Consider the following 18,367-nt stretch of genomic DNA (forward strand, 5'->3'; position numbering starts at 1 on the left):
CAAAGGCAAGAACCAGGAAGAACTCAAACAAATTACATAAGGAGATGCATGAGGCAAGAGGGGCAGGAGGTCTTAAACAAGCAACAGGAAAGTAGACCTGTACCAATACCTTTCTTTTGAGTGATAGCTGCCTTTTGTCTGTGACCTTTCTGGAGTGGGGGCTTCTACCCCTGGTCAGTCTAGATGCTCCTGAGGTGGTCAGAGCAGAGTGTCTCCCCAGTTACTAGGCACCATAGCTTTTTCTAGACCATACACAAGAGCCAGGGAGGCCGTGCATCAGTTCAAATCACAAGAGAACCTACAGTGACAAAAGGAAATCCCAAGAAACCATGAGGTTCTAGCCCCCCAAGCCACAGAAAGTAGTCTCCCAGAATCTCCTGGCTTGATCTCAGTCTCCAATCTCACCACTCCTCCCACCCAAGGAGAACCCCCTTCCAGGGCATGTCAGCCAAGAAGCCACCCAGGATGCCAATCTATGCTGAGTACCGGCGCAGAGCTGGTGCCCCAAACATCTTTACAAACAACAAGAGTTGGGAGAAACTACATTTATCTTATCTTTTTCCCATAAGCACAATGTGGGCAATTGGAAGCTGCATTATGACGTGTTCTGCACAGGAAATGAGTCCCAAATAATAAGAGATCATTGTTAAAATGCCTTTGAGGCAATGGAGTTGCTTACCTGTAGGGCCTTGGTTTTGCTGTGTGGGGTCCACGTGCTTACAGCCAGCAGCACAGAGGTTGTGTGAGGTACCAGCTGGCCACCTGAATGCAAACTCTCCCGTGATGGGCACCGAACCAACATTAATGGAGTACGAGCTCACCAGCATGCCCAACTGTGGGTGTATCCACTTCACCCCAAATCTGCCCTTAAGCCGAATAAGACCTTTGCTCTTCCTCACACACATGAGTATTTCCACCTTCCCACGCATCTTTCTGCTTCTTTGCCTCTCCATCAAACCCTGCTCAAATCTGAGCTCCTCTAATAAGCTCAACAGTATTGTTCTCTTTTTTTATGTGTCTATTTTTACTGTGGGCAAAATAAATAATATAAAAATTACTACTTTAACCATTTTAGGCATACAGCTCTGTGGCATGAAGGACATTCATAGTGCTTCACAACCATCACTGCCATGGTTCATTCTTCTTTCATTCCTATAACATCCCCAAAGCAGGATGACATAAAAACTGGTGAGGTTAACAGGCAGACATGTAAAAGTCTGTATTTGCCAAGTTAAAAAATAGACAACACTATCTGACAAATGCTTACTGTGTGAGTTCAGTTTCAAGCTTCAAATTCCTCTCTCTCTCTCTCTGTTCTTCACGCACTGCACCGATTTCTAAAGGAAAAGGCCTATTTCTCTCTGCTTCCCTGCATGCTTAGGATCCAGCTCAAGCACAGACACACCTGTGCTTCAACTCTGGCACCACAGCTTGCTAGACAACATGGCTTCAAGTAGCCTGCTCTGGGCCTGTGTTGTTCCCTTACCAATAAACCTGGGATAACACGCATATCACCCAGGGCTGTCGCGAAAACTGAATGAGATTACATATGCAAAAGCACCCGGCAGAGCAGACAATTAATCTTCACTCCTTATGTCTGCTCTGTGAAATGGTGTATCTGCAATCAGGGATAACTAATTCCAAAGAGCAAGGAAACCACCCTTAATTTTCTGAAATTTTACCACAGGGGAAAAAAAAAACCAAAACAATTGGGGCACCTGGGTGGCTCAGTAGGTTAAGCCTCTGCCTTCGGCTTAGGTCATGATCCCAGAGTCCTGGGATCGAGCCCCACATCGGGCTTTCTGCTCAGCAGGGAGCCTGCTTCCCCCTCTCTCTCTCTGCCTACCTCTGCCTACTTGTGATCTCTCTCTGTCAAATAAATAAATAAATCTTTAAAAAAAAACAAAACAATAAATTTAAATAATAAGACCGGATGGCTTCCCATCCTCTGAAGTGAAGGAACCCTGAGCCCAGATGCTACCTACGGGTATGTGGGACCATGCATGGTCATCCTGGATCTGGAACCAAGAGATGCCTTCCTCACACCGCTCAGAAAACATTCTAAGGTACTGAAGTCGGCTGAGAGGGGAAAATGTCCATGTTACCATATTCACTGTTGTTGCTTAAAATTTGTAAATAGAACCAGAAAACATCCACCCAGATGTCACAAATGTTTATTTCTGAATCCCCCTCTGAGCTGTCACATTTGAACATAATGTCCTGAAATAAGCATGTGCAGACCTGTTACTCCAACTTAGACCCTTCAAGGCACACGCCCATGACCTGTGAGGACATCACAGAGTTGCCGCCCTAGAGGCCTCTGGAAAGAAACCATCACTCAGGGTTGCCTCTGAGAAAGGCAGGTAGAGTGAGTGGAGTGCAGAGACAGAAACCATATTGGGTGGAATATAAATGAGGAAGAGAGGAAACCATATGCTGGAGATTTCTAGGAGCAGAGAGGCCAGGGCTTTGAGGAGGAGTCCACAGCCTCTACAGACCATGCTCCCAGCTCCACAAAAGCAGTGAGGCATCTGCTCTGTACCCGAAATCTAGACCGTGAGCTCCAGGGAGAGAGATCATATCAATTTGTTCTGAACACCTCACAGATGTGGCATGATCTCCCATCAAATGTTTGCTAAATAAATCCTTGGTTTTTCTAAAGCCTTGACTTCTAGTCAACCTCTTAAAGACAGTGATGGGAGAAGAAAACCATTAACTGAGCACCAATTATCTGCTAGGCTTATTTGATACTTCACATATGTTAGTTACTTCATTTAATCTTTATAAAATCCTACTGAGTAGTTCTTATAACCTCCATTTTGGTGCTGTAAAGGGTATGGCCCAGAATGTTTAGCTAACTCATCAACATCCACTGAGCAGAAACTTGGGGGAAAGTACTAACCAGGACTGGCTGCTTCTCCCTGGAAATCATGCCTTCTCTGGCCTCTGAGTTCATCCTGCAAGGTTAAGTTCAAGGTAGTTGAAACAAAGGATTCTAAAACCTCTGTACACCAATACAGCAGGAATCTAGGACCAAGAAAAAAATTCAAGAGATCATATGTAGAAGCACTCACCCGCTTTCTGCCAAAGCCTTGGATTTCTGCAGAGCTAAACCACTCCGTTCAAGGATAACATAAACATCCACGTTTCAGAGGTATTATGGACAAAAGCCAACATTTTTCAAAGACCTAATGAGATTTGAAGGTCATTTTTGACCTCAGATATTCAAGAACAACGAATTCATCTTAAACCAGCGCTTATTCCTTATAACTAATATTCAAACCAGCCTTGACTTTTGAGTGTTTATACTAAAAGCCAGCAAAGACTAACCACCATCACTTCGAATCACCCTTTAGGATGCTCTGCTCAAAAATTTAAAAAGCTAGGAAATGGACGGCTTCAGCAAAATAAAAATATATGTCAGATTAAATAGTAATTTGAATGTTTTTTTAAAAGATTTTATTTATTTACTTGATAGACAGAGATCACAAGCAGGCAGAGAGGAAGGCAGAGAGAGAGGGGCAAGCAGGGTTCCCGCTGAGTAGAGAGCCCGATGCGGGGCTCGATCCCAGGACCCCGAGACCATGACCCGAGCTGAAGGCAGAGGCCTCAACACACTGAGCCACCCAGGGGCCCCATTTTGACTTTATAATTCCTGTAATATTTGTTTTGATATTATAGCTATTTAAAAGCTATCAAAATGAGGAGTTCATAACTACATTTCATTACATATATTTAAATAACCTTAAAATAAATACAATTTCCAGCAACACTGAAATTGTTTCTTGTCCTTATTTAAAATGAGTATACATACTCCTCAGACATTAGGCTACCATAATGCCTCTAAAAAAGATGATCACATTGGGGCGACTGGGTGGCTCAGTGGATTAAGCTGCTGCCTTCGGCTCAGGTCATGATCTTAGGGTCCTGGGATCGAGCCCCACATCGGGCTCTCTGCTCCGCAGGGAGCCTGCTTCCTCCTCTCTCTCTGCCTGCCTCTCTGCCTACTTGTGATCTCTCTCTCTGTCAAATAAATAAAATAAAAAATCTTTAAAAAAAAAAAAAAGATGATCACATCTATCACAGTAGGAAAATTCGAGAAATAGTGCAGAAGAGTTTAGAGGGAAGAAAATGGAGATACTTTCAGGACTTATTTTAAAAAACACCTTAAATTGTGCATTATTTACACATAGAAATAATGTTATTAAATAAGGGTTAGGTTTGTAACTGAGGACCAGATGCCAAGCTAAATAGCGCAATGTAAAAACCAAGCACATACCCACAATATGTTCTGAATGCTCTCTTAATAAATCTAACTTCCCTCAAGCCAGAGCATGCAAGATTTTACAAAAAGCTATTATTATCAGTCATTTCTACATCTATTAAATTGCAAGTAGGAAGATCATCTGGGCTTCTCCGGTGCACATCACCGAAGATCTCATGGAACAAATAGAGACCCTGAGGTCAGAGAAAAATGATAGAAGGATAAAAGTCTAAGGGAGATGAAAAAACATGAGTAAAGGATTGATAAATTTAAAAATGTAAAAAAAGAAGAAAAAAAAAGTGGTCCAGTTTATCCAGAACTTCAGTCGCAGCAAGAGAATAAAGGAAGAAAACACCAGGGAACTTTAACTATAGGCTGAGGATTCTAGACTCTTTTTAGGAAGCGAGAAGGAGCCATGAAAATTTGGGGGCAAGAGAAGGTATCATTAAAGCTGCACTTTAAAGAATACTGGCAGAACTAGAAACGGGGGAGAATGGAGGCAGGAAGACAGACTGCCTCATTTCCTTTTTTTCATCTGCAGCACTTGCCATGTGTCCGGCAAGAGTTCTGTAAACATGGACTCAATAAAAGCTGCCCCCTTAGGGGGCTGCTTCACTAACACTGGAGGACAGCGACACCTGAACTACCGCTAGAAGGAGGGCAACACCATAGACCAGCAGCATGTGCTGTCCTCTGTTTTCCTTTCTTAAAAAGCCCTGGAGATCTTGTCATTTGGGAAATGTTGCCCATACTCTGCCCATCTGGGACCTTCATATTGCAAGTCTCATGTGAAAGACTTTGAAAAGCTCTATAGTTAAGAAACCAATTTAATTTGTTCTTCCAGAATTTGGCCATGAAAAGTTCTATAGTTAAGAAACCCATTTAATTTCTCCTTCCAGAATTTGGCCATGAATCCACACACCCCCCCGCCCCCCACCACCACCCCTCTAATCATGGAACAACTTTCCTAAAATAAGCATCCTCCAGGCAGGTCTGGAAAGTGTGGACTACGGTGAGCCATGGTCAGCACATGGGCACAACCTCAAAGGGGTCAGTAATAAGCTGTAAGTCGGGTCAGGATCCTTCAAGGCGGTTCAGAGTCCTCTGGTCAATTCTCCAAGTACAGCCACAGAGTCTCAGCACTCTAGCTAGCGTGAAAGAATTCCATGGGGTAAAGTAAGCATCCTGATGATTCCATTTAAGTGATTCTTCCTTTTTGTTCATCAGTGGTTAAGAAAACCCAGTCACTGGGACACCTGGGTGGCTCAGTGGTTTAAGCTTCTGCCTTCAGCTCAGGTCATGATCTCAGGGTCCTGGGATCAAGCCCCGCATCAGGCTCTCTGCTCAGTGAGGAGCCTGTTTCTCCCTCTCTCTCTGCCTGCCTCTCTGCCTACTTGTGACCTCTCTCTCTGTCAAATAAATAAAATATTTAAAAAAAAACCCAGTCACCAAAATCCATACAAGAGCGCTCTTTCAGACACCTGAAAACTATTAAATCAACTTTCGTCCTTCTCCTTTATGAGTGAAATAACCTTACTGTATTTAACACCTAGGTCTGATTATCCTTTTCACAAGAAAGATGTAAATTCTACAGGAATTTGGTTCACTTATTTAGACATCCGAGGATATATGTTTCTTCTAACCCAGAACGAAATGATTCCAAAAGCCCAAGACACTTTATTATACAAAACAATATTTAAGGGTGGCATTGAGGACGGGAAAGAGGCAGAAATCTGAAACCAGTGTCTTTAGGATATAGTAGTGATAACCCAGGCTGGATGTTCTCCCAGTCATCAGAGAGTACAGTAAACCTCAGATGAAATCTCCATCACTATTAGGATGCTTCATCAGAGAGCTGACTGGTCCAGTCTGGAAGGAGTCCCATTTCTCTCTGCCCAGATGCACTGGGGGCGGGGGATATTTTTAGTAAGAATCTGATCTTGCTGGAGTCTGTCCATCTACATTATTGCTTCCATGAACTAAAGTCTGGCAGAAAGACTGCCCAAAAGAACAAAAATACCGAACCTAGGACGCTTGAGATTTCACTCGCCCAAATGAGATATCAGCATCGTTGTCCTAGCTCGTGGCACTCAGGTAGCCTTGTAGCATCATGCTATGGAGAGCTCCATAAACATGCATTGATCTCATGACACCGGGCAGTGCAGGCAGGCCACTTCATCTCAGCTGAATGGCAGGGACTGGCCACAGCAACTATGAACAGGCGACCAGGAAAAAACTGAGCTCAGTACAGTCTTAGAAGCTAGGAACCATCAATCCCTTTGAAAATTCAGTCATAAATCTTAATAAGGTTCACATCTTTGGACTCCGTAATTCTGATTCTGGGAACCTAACCTAAGAAAAGGGCCCAAACCATAGGAGAGCTTTTGCAGAACGGTGTTCGTCAAAGCACTATCTATATGGGCAAAAGCTGTCAAAAGCTGCAATGTCTAGTAAGAGCACAATTTAAATTCAGGTACACATACATAAAAGAATACTATGCAGCAAGTTTAAAACTATTTATAAAGAAAATATTAGGGCGCCTGGATGGCTTAGTTGGTTGAGGGCCCAACCCTTGATTTCAGCTTGGGCTGTGATATCAGGATTGTGAAATTGAGCCCCGAGTCAGGTTCCGTGCTCAGCAGGGGTCGGGGGGGTTCTGTTTGGGATTCTCTCCCTCCCCCCACTTATGCATGCTCTATGAATGAATGAATTAATTAATTAATTAATTAAATCTTTTTTTTTAAATGCTCATAATGTAATGTTAAAAGGGAGTGATCAGGTGATAAAACGGAATACATATTATGAACAGTTCTACAGGAAGAAATTTATGCAGGAAAGAAAAGATTGAAAGGACATAAGCCAGATGTTAACAGTGGAAAGCTTCATATGGCAAGACTGTATATATGGGTAATTACTTTTCTAATTGCAGTTTTTCTGTGCTTTCTAAATTTGCGTATAATGAACAGGTAGTACTTGTAAAAGAGAAAATTAAGGTTTTTTTGTTATAAAACAGTACCTAAATGATTAAAATCATTTCTAAATTATATGTGCTTAGGGGCACCTGGGTGGCTCAGTTGGCTTAGCGTCTGCCTTCAGCTCAGATCGTGATCCCAGAGTCCTGAGACTGAGCCCCGCATCGAGCTCCCAGCTCAGCAAAGAGTCTATTTCTCCCTCTCCCTCTGCCACCTCCCCTGCTTGTGCGCACTCTCTCTCTCCCCCCATTAAATAAATAAAATCTTAAAAAACACACACACACTCACACAAACTCTATATGCTGAGAAAATTTAAAACAATATATAAATTCCTGTATGCAGGAAAGAAAGTCATAATTAGGAGGATGGATTTGTAACATGTATCCATGTGTGCACACCTACATTCACACATGAAATAAGACATAAGAGGGGACTTTGAAAAACATAGGCAAATGAGCACTGGCACAGTGAGGAAGTGGCTTCCAAGCTCCCACCAGTCATCACAATAATTGCACATACACCAAAACAAGCAGTGGGCTTGCCATGCAAACACAGCTTCACACTGTCTCCCAGGCTTCCCTCCCAGCCAGACTGCAGCCTCTAAGCCCTTCTTTAATAGGAATCCTGAGCCCCCTAAGTCACAGAGGCTAATACTATCAGCAAGGGTATTTAAACATAAAACATAAACCGACAAATCTTTTTAAGTGGAGGTATGGTTAACTATATAGTGACTTTTGTCATGCTCTAAAACGAGATTCAAACCCAAGGAAACATGCCTTAACCCCTTCACCATTCTAAATATCTAAGGCCAGACTCTTTTCCATTGGCCTAGAGAATCCACAAAATCAGTGCATCTTTCATTCCAGAAACTAAGACATTAGCACCTTTAGTTGTCCTGGGATAAGAAAAGACCAAAGTTGAGCTCCTGCATGGCTCAGTGGGTTAAAAGTGTCTGCCCTTCATCTCAGGTCATGATCCCAGGGTCCTGGGATTGAGTCCTGCATCAGACTCTCTACTTGGCAGGGAGTCTGCTTCTCCCTCTGCCCCTCCCCCCACATGTTCTCGCTCACTCTCCCTCTCTCTTTCATAAATAAATAAATAAATAAATAAATAAATAGGTAATAGGAAAAGATGAAAGTCAAGAAACATTTAAGAACAGCAAACCAACTAAAGGGGTAGGCACCAGCCTCCTACTTACCTCCTACTCACCTCCACAGCTTTACTCTACTCCTTGGGCAGGGACAGAGGATCGTCCCTTTCATTCTACATCCTAAATAACTTTGACCAACTATGTGGGGAAAGGAAGATGAGAAGCACAGGCAAAGAGTAAACAATGAGGAGCCTAGTCCACAGGGACCCACTTCCAGAGAAGGCTAAAAGTACATACATCTCCTTTATTCTACCACTAGTTATTTCCCTAGAGATATTGGAAAGCTAAAGCCATTGTCCTATAGGTACATGTAGGCCCAACTCTTACAACAAATATTCAATAATTGACAGCTTCCTTAAGAACACATAGATTCAGGGCACCTAGATGGCTCAGTCGGTTAAGCATCCAACTGTTGGTTTTGGCTCAGATCATGATCTCGCTGTTGTGGGATGGAGTCCCATGCTGAGCTCTGGGCTCAGCATGGAGTCACTTCAGATTCTCACTCACTCTCCTGCCCACTTACTGGCCCTCTCTCTCTCTCTCTCAAATAAATAAAATCTTAAAAAAAATAAAAAAAGAATTCAATCACTTCTGCTGAGTAAATGGGACCCATCAGCCCCTTTTTTCAATTACAGACTCTCCCAGCCCTTCTCCTCTAAACACCACTCCTTGGACAGTGGAGGCTCTCGCAGCTTGCCAGGCTTTCATATGCACCGGGTGCTTGGGCATTGTGTTAGGAACCAAGTTCTGGTTTAGCGGGGCCAGGTGACACAGAGGCTAATTAAATCCCAACCTCTGACGGGAGACCCAGGCAGCGGTAAAGCTCCCTAGGGGACCCCCATGTGTGGCTGAGGTTGCACACACAGTGCTAGAAGATTCAGAAAGGCTGCCAGCTTAGTGTAACTGCTGGCTTTGTTGAGTGTGTCCCTGCCCCCATAACACCGGACACTAATAGTGCCTCGGAGTTGTGCTGAAGACGAGTTAACGCAGATAAAGCACAGGGTAGGTTCTCTAAAACACTGGCCGTGGGTATTATTTTACTACTGCTACCAATATGATTATTATTCAGGTAGGCTGATGCAACTAGGAGGAGGCCAAATTTGTAAGGAAACAGAGTCCCTGGGTAAACTCTAAGTTAAAAGAAGTTAAGGAAATATGAGCTGGGGAGGAGCCTTGAGAGGGTGGCTAAGAGCAAATTGGGAGGAGGTGACCAGGGTCCTGTGCATAGCCCACAACCAAGGCAGTAACAGTCGTAATTACAGCTGCCATTTTCTTGGGCCTTCACATTTCAGGCACTGTCCTAACTACTGTGAATTTTGTTGGCAGAACCCAGGGGTTTCCATTATTCAGAGTCAACTGCCTCAAGGTCCCAGGCATAAGCCAGCCTGTGATCCTGACAGGGGTGGGCAGAGCAACCCAGTAAGTGGTGGGGACCAGACAAAACTGCATTAAGGTGAACCATGGCAGACCAAGACCCAGTTCAGGAGAGACTGTGTCTAGAATCCAGTGGAGCACCTCTGTCACTCCCCCACTCCCTGGTCGGGCCCTCTAAAGGGCTGACTGCAATAAGGCAGGAGTCTCGGGAGCCACGCAGGAGGAGGCAACAACTACAGGAGCTTCTCACCTCCCGCATCAGCAGTGACACAGCTGGGGAGCGTGGGGACTAGGTTAGTCTACGTGTTGAACCATGGGAACCATGCACTCTTACTCCAGTTCTTTTTGTTCCCGCTTCCTCTCAGAATTGCCTTAAGAGCTTCTCTCCATGCACATCCTGGGTGCCTTTCCTCCCCGGCTGTCTCCCAGGGAGTGGGGAAGAAGAGCTTGAAGGGCCTGGCCACTTCACAGAGGCGCTTCATGTCGCGGCCCTGTGTGCTACCCCTCCACACAGAAGAGTGCAAGGGACATTCCATGAAGGAGCAGCTCACGTGACTGAAACAGTTGAAGTGTCCCCATTAAGGGAGACAAGAGGGCAGGGTTTCTAGTCGGCCAGGCTGGAAGTCTGAAGATAGTTCTAAAGCACTCCAATTTGTGTGCTCCTCTGAATCTACATTAAATACTGTTTCATTCATTTCCAAAGGGCTCTGACCACCCTAAGAGGACCTTCCCCAGTACAGCCCCCAGGACAAGGGCTCCCATGTTACGGATGCAGATACTGACCAAAGCCTGGAAAGCATTAAACCCCATATTCAGCATTTCACACAGGTAGTCTCTTTTTTCCTCAGAGCAGCACCACTGAGAGCTGAACATGACCATCTTCACTGACAAATAGGTAAAGGGAAACATAAAGGGACTCAGTGACTGTCCAAGAGCAGAGCTCTAGTCAGAGAAGAAGGCAGAGTCCAATCCAAGTCTGTGTGGCCCTCAGCCCAAATTTTCATGATGATCCTACCATCTTTCCTTTAAAAAACAAACAAACAAAGACAAACACAAAAACCTCTTTCTATGTTGAAATGTTTCTTCTGGATTCCATGAGTTTCTTCAACTTCACAGTCCCCATTTTATAAATAAAGAGCCAGAGGCCCAGAATGATTAAGTGCCTCACTGGGATTTTAAGTGAATAGGATAAGAAACAAGGACCCAAATTCAAAAGGCCCTGTGTTTCACGCCATGGCTTTGGGGCATCAGCTAAAGTGATTCCCTGTAAAATGTGACAACTGGAAGCCAGGGTACAAAGCAACGTCAAAGAGTGACCTGGGAATTCCCCAGAAGCTCACTTATATGAGAAGAATCCCAGCTAGGAGGCCAGTTCAGCAGAACCACTTCCCCACCATCATTTGCACATGAATACACAAGAGAAGGAAAGCTAAAGATGGGGAGGGAGAAGTTACTCATCATCAATAACTTTTTTCCCTCAGTCTTCCTAGTTCTGTGAAGAAAAGCAGCCCCCTGCCTTGTTCTGAGAGTGACATTTCCTTTAGAGAACAATGACTCGCAGGATATTGTGTGCACCACATTACTCGACGAAAGCAGAATCATAAAATGCCAAATCCTTTTTCAAATTCCTATTTAGAGAGCAGAAAAACATACTATTATTTTGTCAAAATCAGTTACCATGGCAGCCTGAGCCCCTTGGCTCTGTATGGCCTTCAGTTCATAAAGGCAAACACACGCTCATTTCATAGGGATGTTTGGTATTTTATTACTTCCCAACTCAGAATTGAAGCAAAGTTTTAAGTGTGAAGGATTCTCACCTGTGAAAGCATTTGTGGCCTGAAAATCAGCTTCCTGCATACTGCTCCCCAGACAAGCCTGTGCTCCAACTCTTAAGCTATCCTGGCAAGAGGAAACTGCCTGGGCAAGGCCTCAGGTCACTTCCATCTTGGCTTGTCGGAGTCCATCGCTCTGCCCCGTCCGGCTTTTGGTAGCATCTGATGCCCACCTGCCCTGCTCCCAGACCCTGAGAGCGGGCAGTGCCTAGGACAGCACCCAGTCCAGCAACGTGCACAGTTGGGGCACACAGTCACGTCAGCCGTCCAGCCAGAGTGAAGGCCATGGTGAGCCCAGGAGCAGAGGAAGCTGTCCCGCTGAGACCTGCTTTCCCACCTCACAGTGAGGCCCTCCTCAGCCACTTGGCAGCCAGCATCCTCCACGGGTCTCAGCCGCTCTAAGGGAGCTCAGTATGGTCTGATCTGCTGCTCTCTGTGCTTCGCCTCTCCCCTTGCTGAAATTAAAAAGAAAGAGATCACTTTCCTGATGACTTGCAGGAGTATTCAATTTAGTAGACCCATAAAGGTAAAAAAAAAAAAAAAAGAGAGAGAGAGAGAAAGAAAACGCCACCCAGAGTGGTGATCATGGCCATGCTATGGGCACTGGGGGCGCTCTCGGTAGGACGCAGGTGCAACATCTTTTTCTGAGTGTCTGTGAAGGTGGCAGGGAACAGAGGTAGCTTTTACTTGCACTCCAGAAAAAAGACAGCAGAAGACAGCATTCTCTGCTCTAAGCCTCGCTAAAAATGGCTATAAAGGTGACATAACATTCAAATGTCTTTCCCCCAGTCACATAGTTCATAGATACCCTGAAGAAGAAACCCATTTCTCAAGCTTGTTCCTGAGGTGCTCTCCCTATTTGTGCTCTCTGTCTCTGTGTCAAATAATTTAAAAAACAAAACAAACAAAAAAAAAAAACTTTAAAAAATGACTCTCAAGGGGGAAGACAAAGGCCTGAATCAATATTTTAAAGAGTAAGAAGGAAAAGCAAATTTAATCTGAAAATTTACATTACATATTACATAACAATAAAAGCACTTTACAAAATACTTTCCAGATATTTCAGTGTTGTTATATTATATAAGCAGCAACACTAATAACATGAATGTTAGAAGCCCAAAGGATGAGACATTTTAAAAGAGAACCTGAATAGGAATCTCCAGTACTAGAGTAAAGAAAACTTTTTTTCCATTATCATCACTTCACTCTAATCAATTTACATCACTCTTTTGAATATATAACCTTCATTCCTATTTTTCACCATCAAACTAGAGGAAAAAAATAATTTAAGAAAACAGCACATTACAGAAAAGAATACTCCATTAAGTCTTCTTGTTGTAAATATAAAGTAATAAAGGAAAATATCACTAATACAGTCTAACTATAAGGAAGACCTTATGTATTAATGAAGCACTATAATTATATTAAGAAATTCAATTATTTTGCCCTCATGTACCTGTAGTATCACAGTTAATAAGGTGTAGCTTACCATGAGTATATAAACTTAATGAATAGGTAAAAAACTTATTTTAATTAAAAAATCATTTATGCAAATAATGGTTTTGAAGTGCTTGAAAATGCAAAAAACATTCTTTCTCTGAATTGAAACATTCAACACATAATGACCCACACACACACTATCAGCCTCCTAAAGTCCTACACTAACTTCTAAAGTAAACCTAATCACATGTACGATACCTATCAATTTTAGGAAATGAAATTGCCATAAAAAAAACAAAACCCACTTGCTCTATAACACCTTGATTTTCTTTGCCCTTTGCTATGGTGCTTTCAATGCACAGAAATGCTGGACTTTATTTGTTCTCTGTTTCTAAACTCAAGAGACGATCTGAAGTGTGAGGTGTGTGTTGTTGCTTTACTCTGGGCTCTCTGTTTATTTTATTTTGTTTCATTGAAAAAGGCACGGTTACCTCACTTTATCTTTTTTAAGATCTTATTTATTTATTTGTCCAAGAAGAGAGAGAGACAAAGCACAAGCAGGGGGAATGGCAGGCAGAAGGAGAAGCAGGCTCCCTGCTAATCAAGGAGCCCGATGCTGAACTTGATCCCAGGATCCTGGGATCATGACGTGAGCTGAAGGTAGGCATTTAACCAACTGAGCCACCCACTTAGTACTGCTACCTTACTTTAAAAAAAAAAAAATAATCAAGCTATCCTATATCACATTTCAAATGGCTATGGGAAAGACTAAGGCAAATGGGACAGAAATAGAACAAACACATTTTTTTTCTTTTCTTTCTTTTATATATTTATCACACTCACCAATTCTTAACTTTAGTTCTTCTAAAAGAGAAGTATGGGGACAGGTATGTAACAGCTCACTGGGGGGGGGGGTGTCCCAGGCATAGTATTGGCATGGATTTTTATGGCATGATGTGTGTGGTTCCCAATAAAGACCAGACAGACACAACTGTATTATCTTACTAATGAATGACTTTTGTACTCCTGCAAACACTCAGGCTCCAATATATGCAATTTTAAATAAAAATTTAACTGTAACTGCCATAAAATGTTTTCTTAATAGCTACTAACAACACAGATACCCTTTCTAGAAATATACAAGAAAGAGGGGAGGGTACCCAGGACCTGGAGACTATTCTGTTCAGTAGGGGGCATCCAAGACAGGGCCAGGAACCTAGCCACACTCAGTAGAAGTCAGATGACCCAACAGGGTAGGGCACAGAGGTTGATGATTAGGACCCAGAAGTAGCAAAGGAAAAGCACATCTGCTTCCACACCTTGATAACCAATTAAGAGTCAGCAACAAGGCAGAGAACAGAACAAATGGTACCTCATCCACTTTTCCCATTTAACCCTCTCCTAGGGCTCTTGCTCATGATTCTACTCACCTTCCAATCTCAGCTCAAATGACCCTCATCAGAGAGGCTCCCTTGATCGTCCCCCAGACTAACTTCAGAGCCTGGCCACCCAGCTTCCCGGCACTTGCCATGGTCATGGCTGCATGCAGGGCTCTTGATCTCTTAGCACCCATCTCTCCTGCTGGACTGTAAGTGCCATGAGGACAAGGACAGTGACTGGCTGACCGTCCATTACCCCTCAGCAACCAGGACAGTGCCTGATGCCTGTGTCTGCCGAATGAATGGAAGAGTCGCTGAAGGCCATCAGTGTTCAGAGGGGTACACACAGAGGTGTTCATCAAACGCTTCCAAGACAAACCCACCCAAGCAGTGAACTGAAGGCAGCATTTCCTGGCTGAGAGGCTACTCTCCAGTGCTGGCTCTGAACCTGTGAACTGGGAGGGCCAGTGATTACCAGCACTAATTCCCAATGCACTCAGACTTTACAGAACAGCCTATCCAGTAGAGGCCCTCAAAGGACACTGCTTTATTTTATTTTATTTAGATTTTATTTATTTACTTGAGAGGCAGAGAGTGAGAGAGAGAGCATGAGAGGGGAGAGGGTCAGGGGGAGAAGCAGACTCCCTGCTAAGCAGAGAGCCCAATGTGGGACTCGATTCTGGGACTCCAGGATCATGACCTGAGCTGAAGGCAGTCGCTTAACCAACAGAGCCACCCAGGCACCAAGGACACTGCTTTAAATCCTCTCAAACCACAGAGAGAAAACTCTTAACCAGAGAGGTTAAGTAACTTCACGCCAAAAACTATGGTGCAGTAGAGTCAGGACCAATGCCTGTGTCTCCTGCCCCTTCCATCAACTGTTCTTCCCAGGCTACCTCTGCACATCAGGTAAACCTCCATGGTAAACCCAAATTCCCTAAACTGAAATGTCTTAAACTGAACAATATTCAAATCAGGGAAATGAAGGGGGAGAAAATGAAGAAAGAGTAAAGAGAGAGAGCCTTCACAGAATAATCCTGAGCCACACATTCAAGAGCCCTCACTACAGCAAGCAGGCTAACATCCTCCTGTCTTCTACACACACACACACACACACACACACACACACACACACACACACACATTCTATTTATCCTGGGAAGATGGGTAGGCCTAACCAGAAAATAAATTAATTCAATACAGCACTTGAAAAATGTCATTATGTCCCTCCCATAACAGAGCAACAGTTACTAAGGAAATAGAGTACACCAAACGGAAAAACATCCCCACAGGGAGGGACCCTTTTTAAAGAGAGAACACCCACAAAACCTAACCAAGTAAGTTGTAGAATATGTTTGCTTTATCACTTATTCATAAAAACTTCCACAAAATGCAGTCTCCAAGGAATCACTGGGGAATGAAAACTGCATTCATCAGATCACAGCTTTCACAAAATTACACTGCAGAAATAGACATACGGAATTCAGGAAACATTAGGGTCACACACTAGGCACAAAGGCCAAAACCCAGAAGCAAAGTGAAACCACAACCTTTTTAAAAAAAATCTAGGAACATTCAAAAAATGTGTAGTACATAAGGAATAAACACTGCAGTTTCATTTTTTATTTCCTCTCACTGTGGACAGACTGCTTCGCTGGCTGAGTGTCGGTTACCTAGGTGATGGCTAGACTGAGCAGCCTAACGGGCTCCAGGCCGAAGGGACTCAGGGAGTTGAGGCCCCATGCCTGTGTCTGATGATCTGTCACTGCTCCACCCACCAAAGAGGTCCTAGGGAAAAACGAATACTGAGAGATGAAGAGACAGCTTTAACCTTGACCCCCTCCCCCCAAAAATCAAAACATAAAAATCAACACATTAAGAATTTGTACTGCATTGTTTACTGAAAAAAATCTCCCCTACTGGCTGGCTCACTTATGTTAAAGTGATAATGGACTTCCAGCAAGACAGGTGTGAGAAAAAGTAGAGAGAAGAAACCTGAGGCTCTACTTCCGACCAGAGTTTGAATCAGCTGTCACCCTGGGAGAGAGATGTCATACTTTCCCGCGTGAGCTCCTCTACCTTGTGAACAGAGAGTCTGGACCTCGGCAAGTGCCCATGAGTCTCAACATTTCCTAACAGCCAAAAAGTGTGTCCTTGGGCAAAACACGGCCCCTCCTCTCAAGGCAGCCATGGGGCAGAGAGCACCAGTCCGGGCATCCTTCCTCTGGTTCTGGGCCCACATATAGGACTCGGTCAAGTCCCTTAGCCTGTCAGCCTCCCACTTTCTCATTTGTAAAGTGAGAACATGAAACTTGAGGTCCCTTCTGATCCTGATTATTCTCCTATGGCCCTGTCTCTAGTCAACGGAGACAGCACAATGTGTATGAAAAGAACATAAGGTCCAAGCACAGAAAATGTGCACCTAAACCAAAGTCTGAGAACAAGTCAGAGAAATAAGCTGCCTAGAACCAGGGGAGGCTGAATTGGGGTGATGTAGATCCTTCATACTACTTTTCATTTCTTTTTTTTTTTTAACTTTATTTTTTCAGTGTTCCAAGATTCATTGTTTCTGCACCACACCCAGGGCTCCATGCAATACATGCCCCCCTTAATACCCACCTATGATTTAGGGGTATAAAACAATTTGAGGTGTGTTATAAAAGCTATGAAGCCATCCTAGCCCCGGGGAGCTTGACGGGCTCCAGAAAGGCCACCATTTTAGGAAGTAAGTATAAAATCTAAAACACTTATTACAAATACACACACATGCTGCAGAAGGAAAAAAAAAAAGCCATTCTATCAAAACATCCTTTAAAATGTCACTTTGGCAAATATGACACTTGATAAATCCTGAAGGATCTGTAGTCTGAGGCTCTACTCCAACGGAACCGAAGAAAGATTCCCCCCAGGTAAGTTAGTAGGATAACTGTCCCTAGTGATTCAGTAAGTTTGTAACTACCTTCTCATACTGTTTAGGAACAAAGGAAGCAGTAAGAGGTCATCTACCCCACCCCTTCATTTTATGGAGGAGACTGAGGCTCAGGGAGGAGAGGGAATGCATTGAAAGTGACTGAAATGATGACGGCAGCACTGGGAACGAACCCAGGTGTCAGTCTAGGCCCAAGCCCCAAGTTCCCCCATACACACAGACTGGCCAAAAGGAAGAAGCTAAGAAGGGGTGCAGCAGACACCTGTAACAATAGCGAATGGAGATCAAGGAATACTGAGATGATTTCCACTTTCCCAGGCCCAAATTGGCTGATGAGCACACTACCAACATGCTGAAAAGTAAAGGCAAGGAAGGGTCTGCTTGGCACAGAATCAGAATGTGCACAGGAGGTGTGAGCCCATCGTGGTCACCTCAGATGTGAATACCAGCCAAGCAGAAGGCAGCTGTGGGAGAAACCGTTACCACCCAGCCTGGTGCGAGACATCCTGACTGCCACACCAAGGAGTTGGGCTCTGAGATGCTCCATACCCAGCACTCTCCCCAATCCCAATTGTCTTCAGATAAAATCAGCTTGCAATGGGCATGATAGGCAAAGATAAAAGGGCTCCCACAGGCAACTAACAAGTGTGAGCAGTAAGGAAGGGGAGCTGTCCTCTGGCTGCTTGGGTAAGAGTAGGAGAGAATAAGGACCAATGGGTTGTTTGTGTGAAACAGTGTTTGTCCTCCTCATACATACTCCCCAATGCCCTCACCACCCAGCAATGCCTGCTCTGCCAGTGCCACCACTCACAGCACCCCACGCCAAGCCACGCCCTTCCCCAGCTAGCAGCAGCCTTCCATGGTACACTTCCCATGACTACCCGTGCTCTCTGGCCTACAGAACACTGTATAGGCTGCAACCTCCCATTCAGCATTTCAATAGTTCTTTGTGGGACTATTACTCGAGCAATGTATTATTTTAGGTGATGGGGAGACGGGAATGAGCAAAACAAACCAAGCTCCTGTC

At 44.1% G+C, this 18,367-nt stretch overlaps 1 protein-coding gene across 8 annotated transcripts in view; it reads right to left on the reverse strand.

The window, feature by feature from the left end:
- The window catches only part of LDLRAD4 (low density lipoprotein receptor class A domain containing 4), a 431,068-nt gene that overhangs the window by 256,724 nt on the left and 155,977 nt on the right, over window positions 1-18,367 (reverse strand). For 2 of the 8 annotated variants that reach the window (XM_046024293.1, XM_046024294.1), the window contains one exon: window positions 11,578-12,047. The exons of the other annotated variants lie outside the window; for them this stretch is intronic. In XM_046024293.1, coding sequence (XP_045880249.1) covers window positions 11,578-11,617 — 40 coding nt within the window. In that variant the 5' untranslated portion in view covers window positions 11,618-12,047. The remainder of the gene's footprint in view (window positions 1-11,577; window positions 12,048-18,367) is intronic. 8 annotated transcript variants of the gene reach the window in all.

Source organism: Meles meles, chromosome 12 (assembly GCF_922984935.1).
Source record: "Meles meles chromosome 12, mMelMel3.1 paternal haplotype, whole genome shotgun sequence".
Lineage (NCBI taxonomy): Eukaryota > Metazoa > Chordata > Mammalia > Carnivora > Mustelidae > Meles > Meles meles.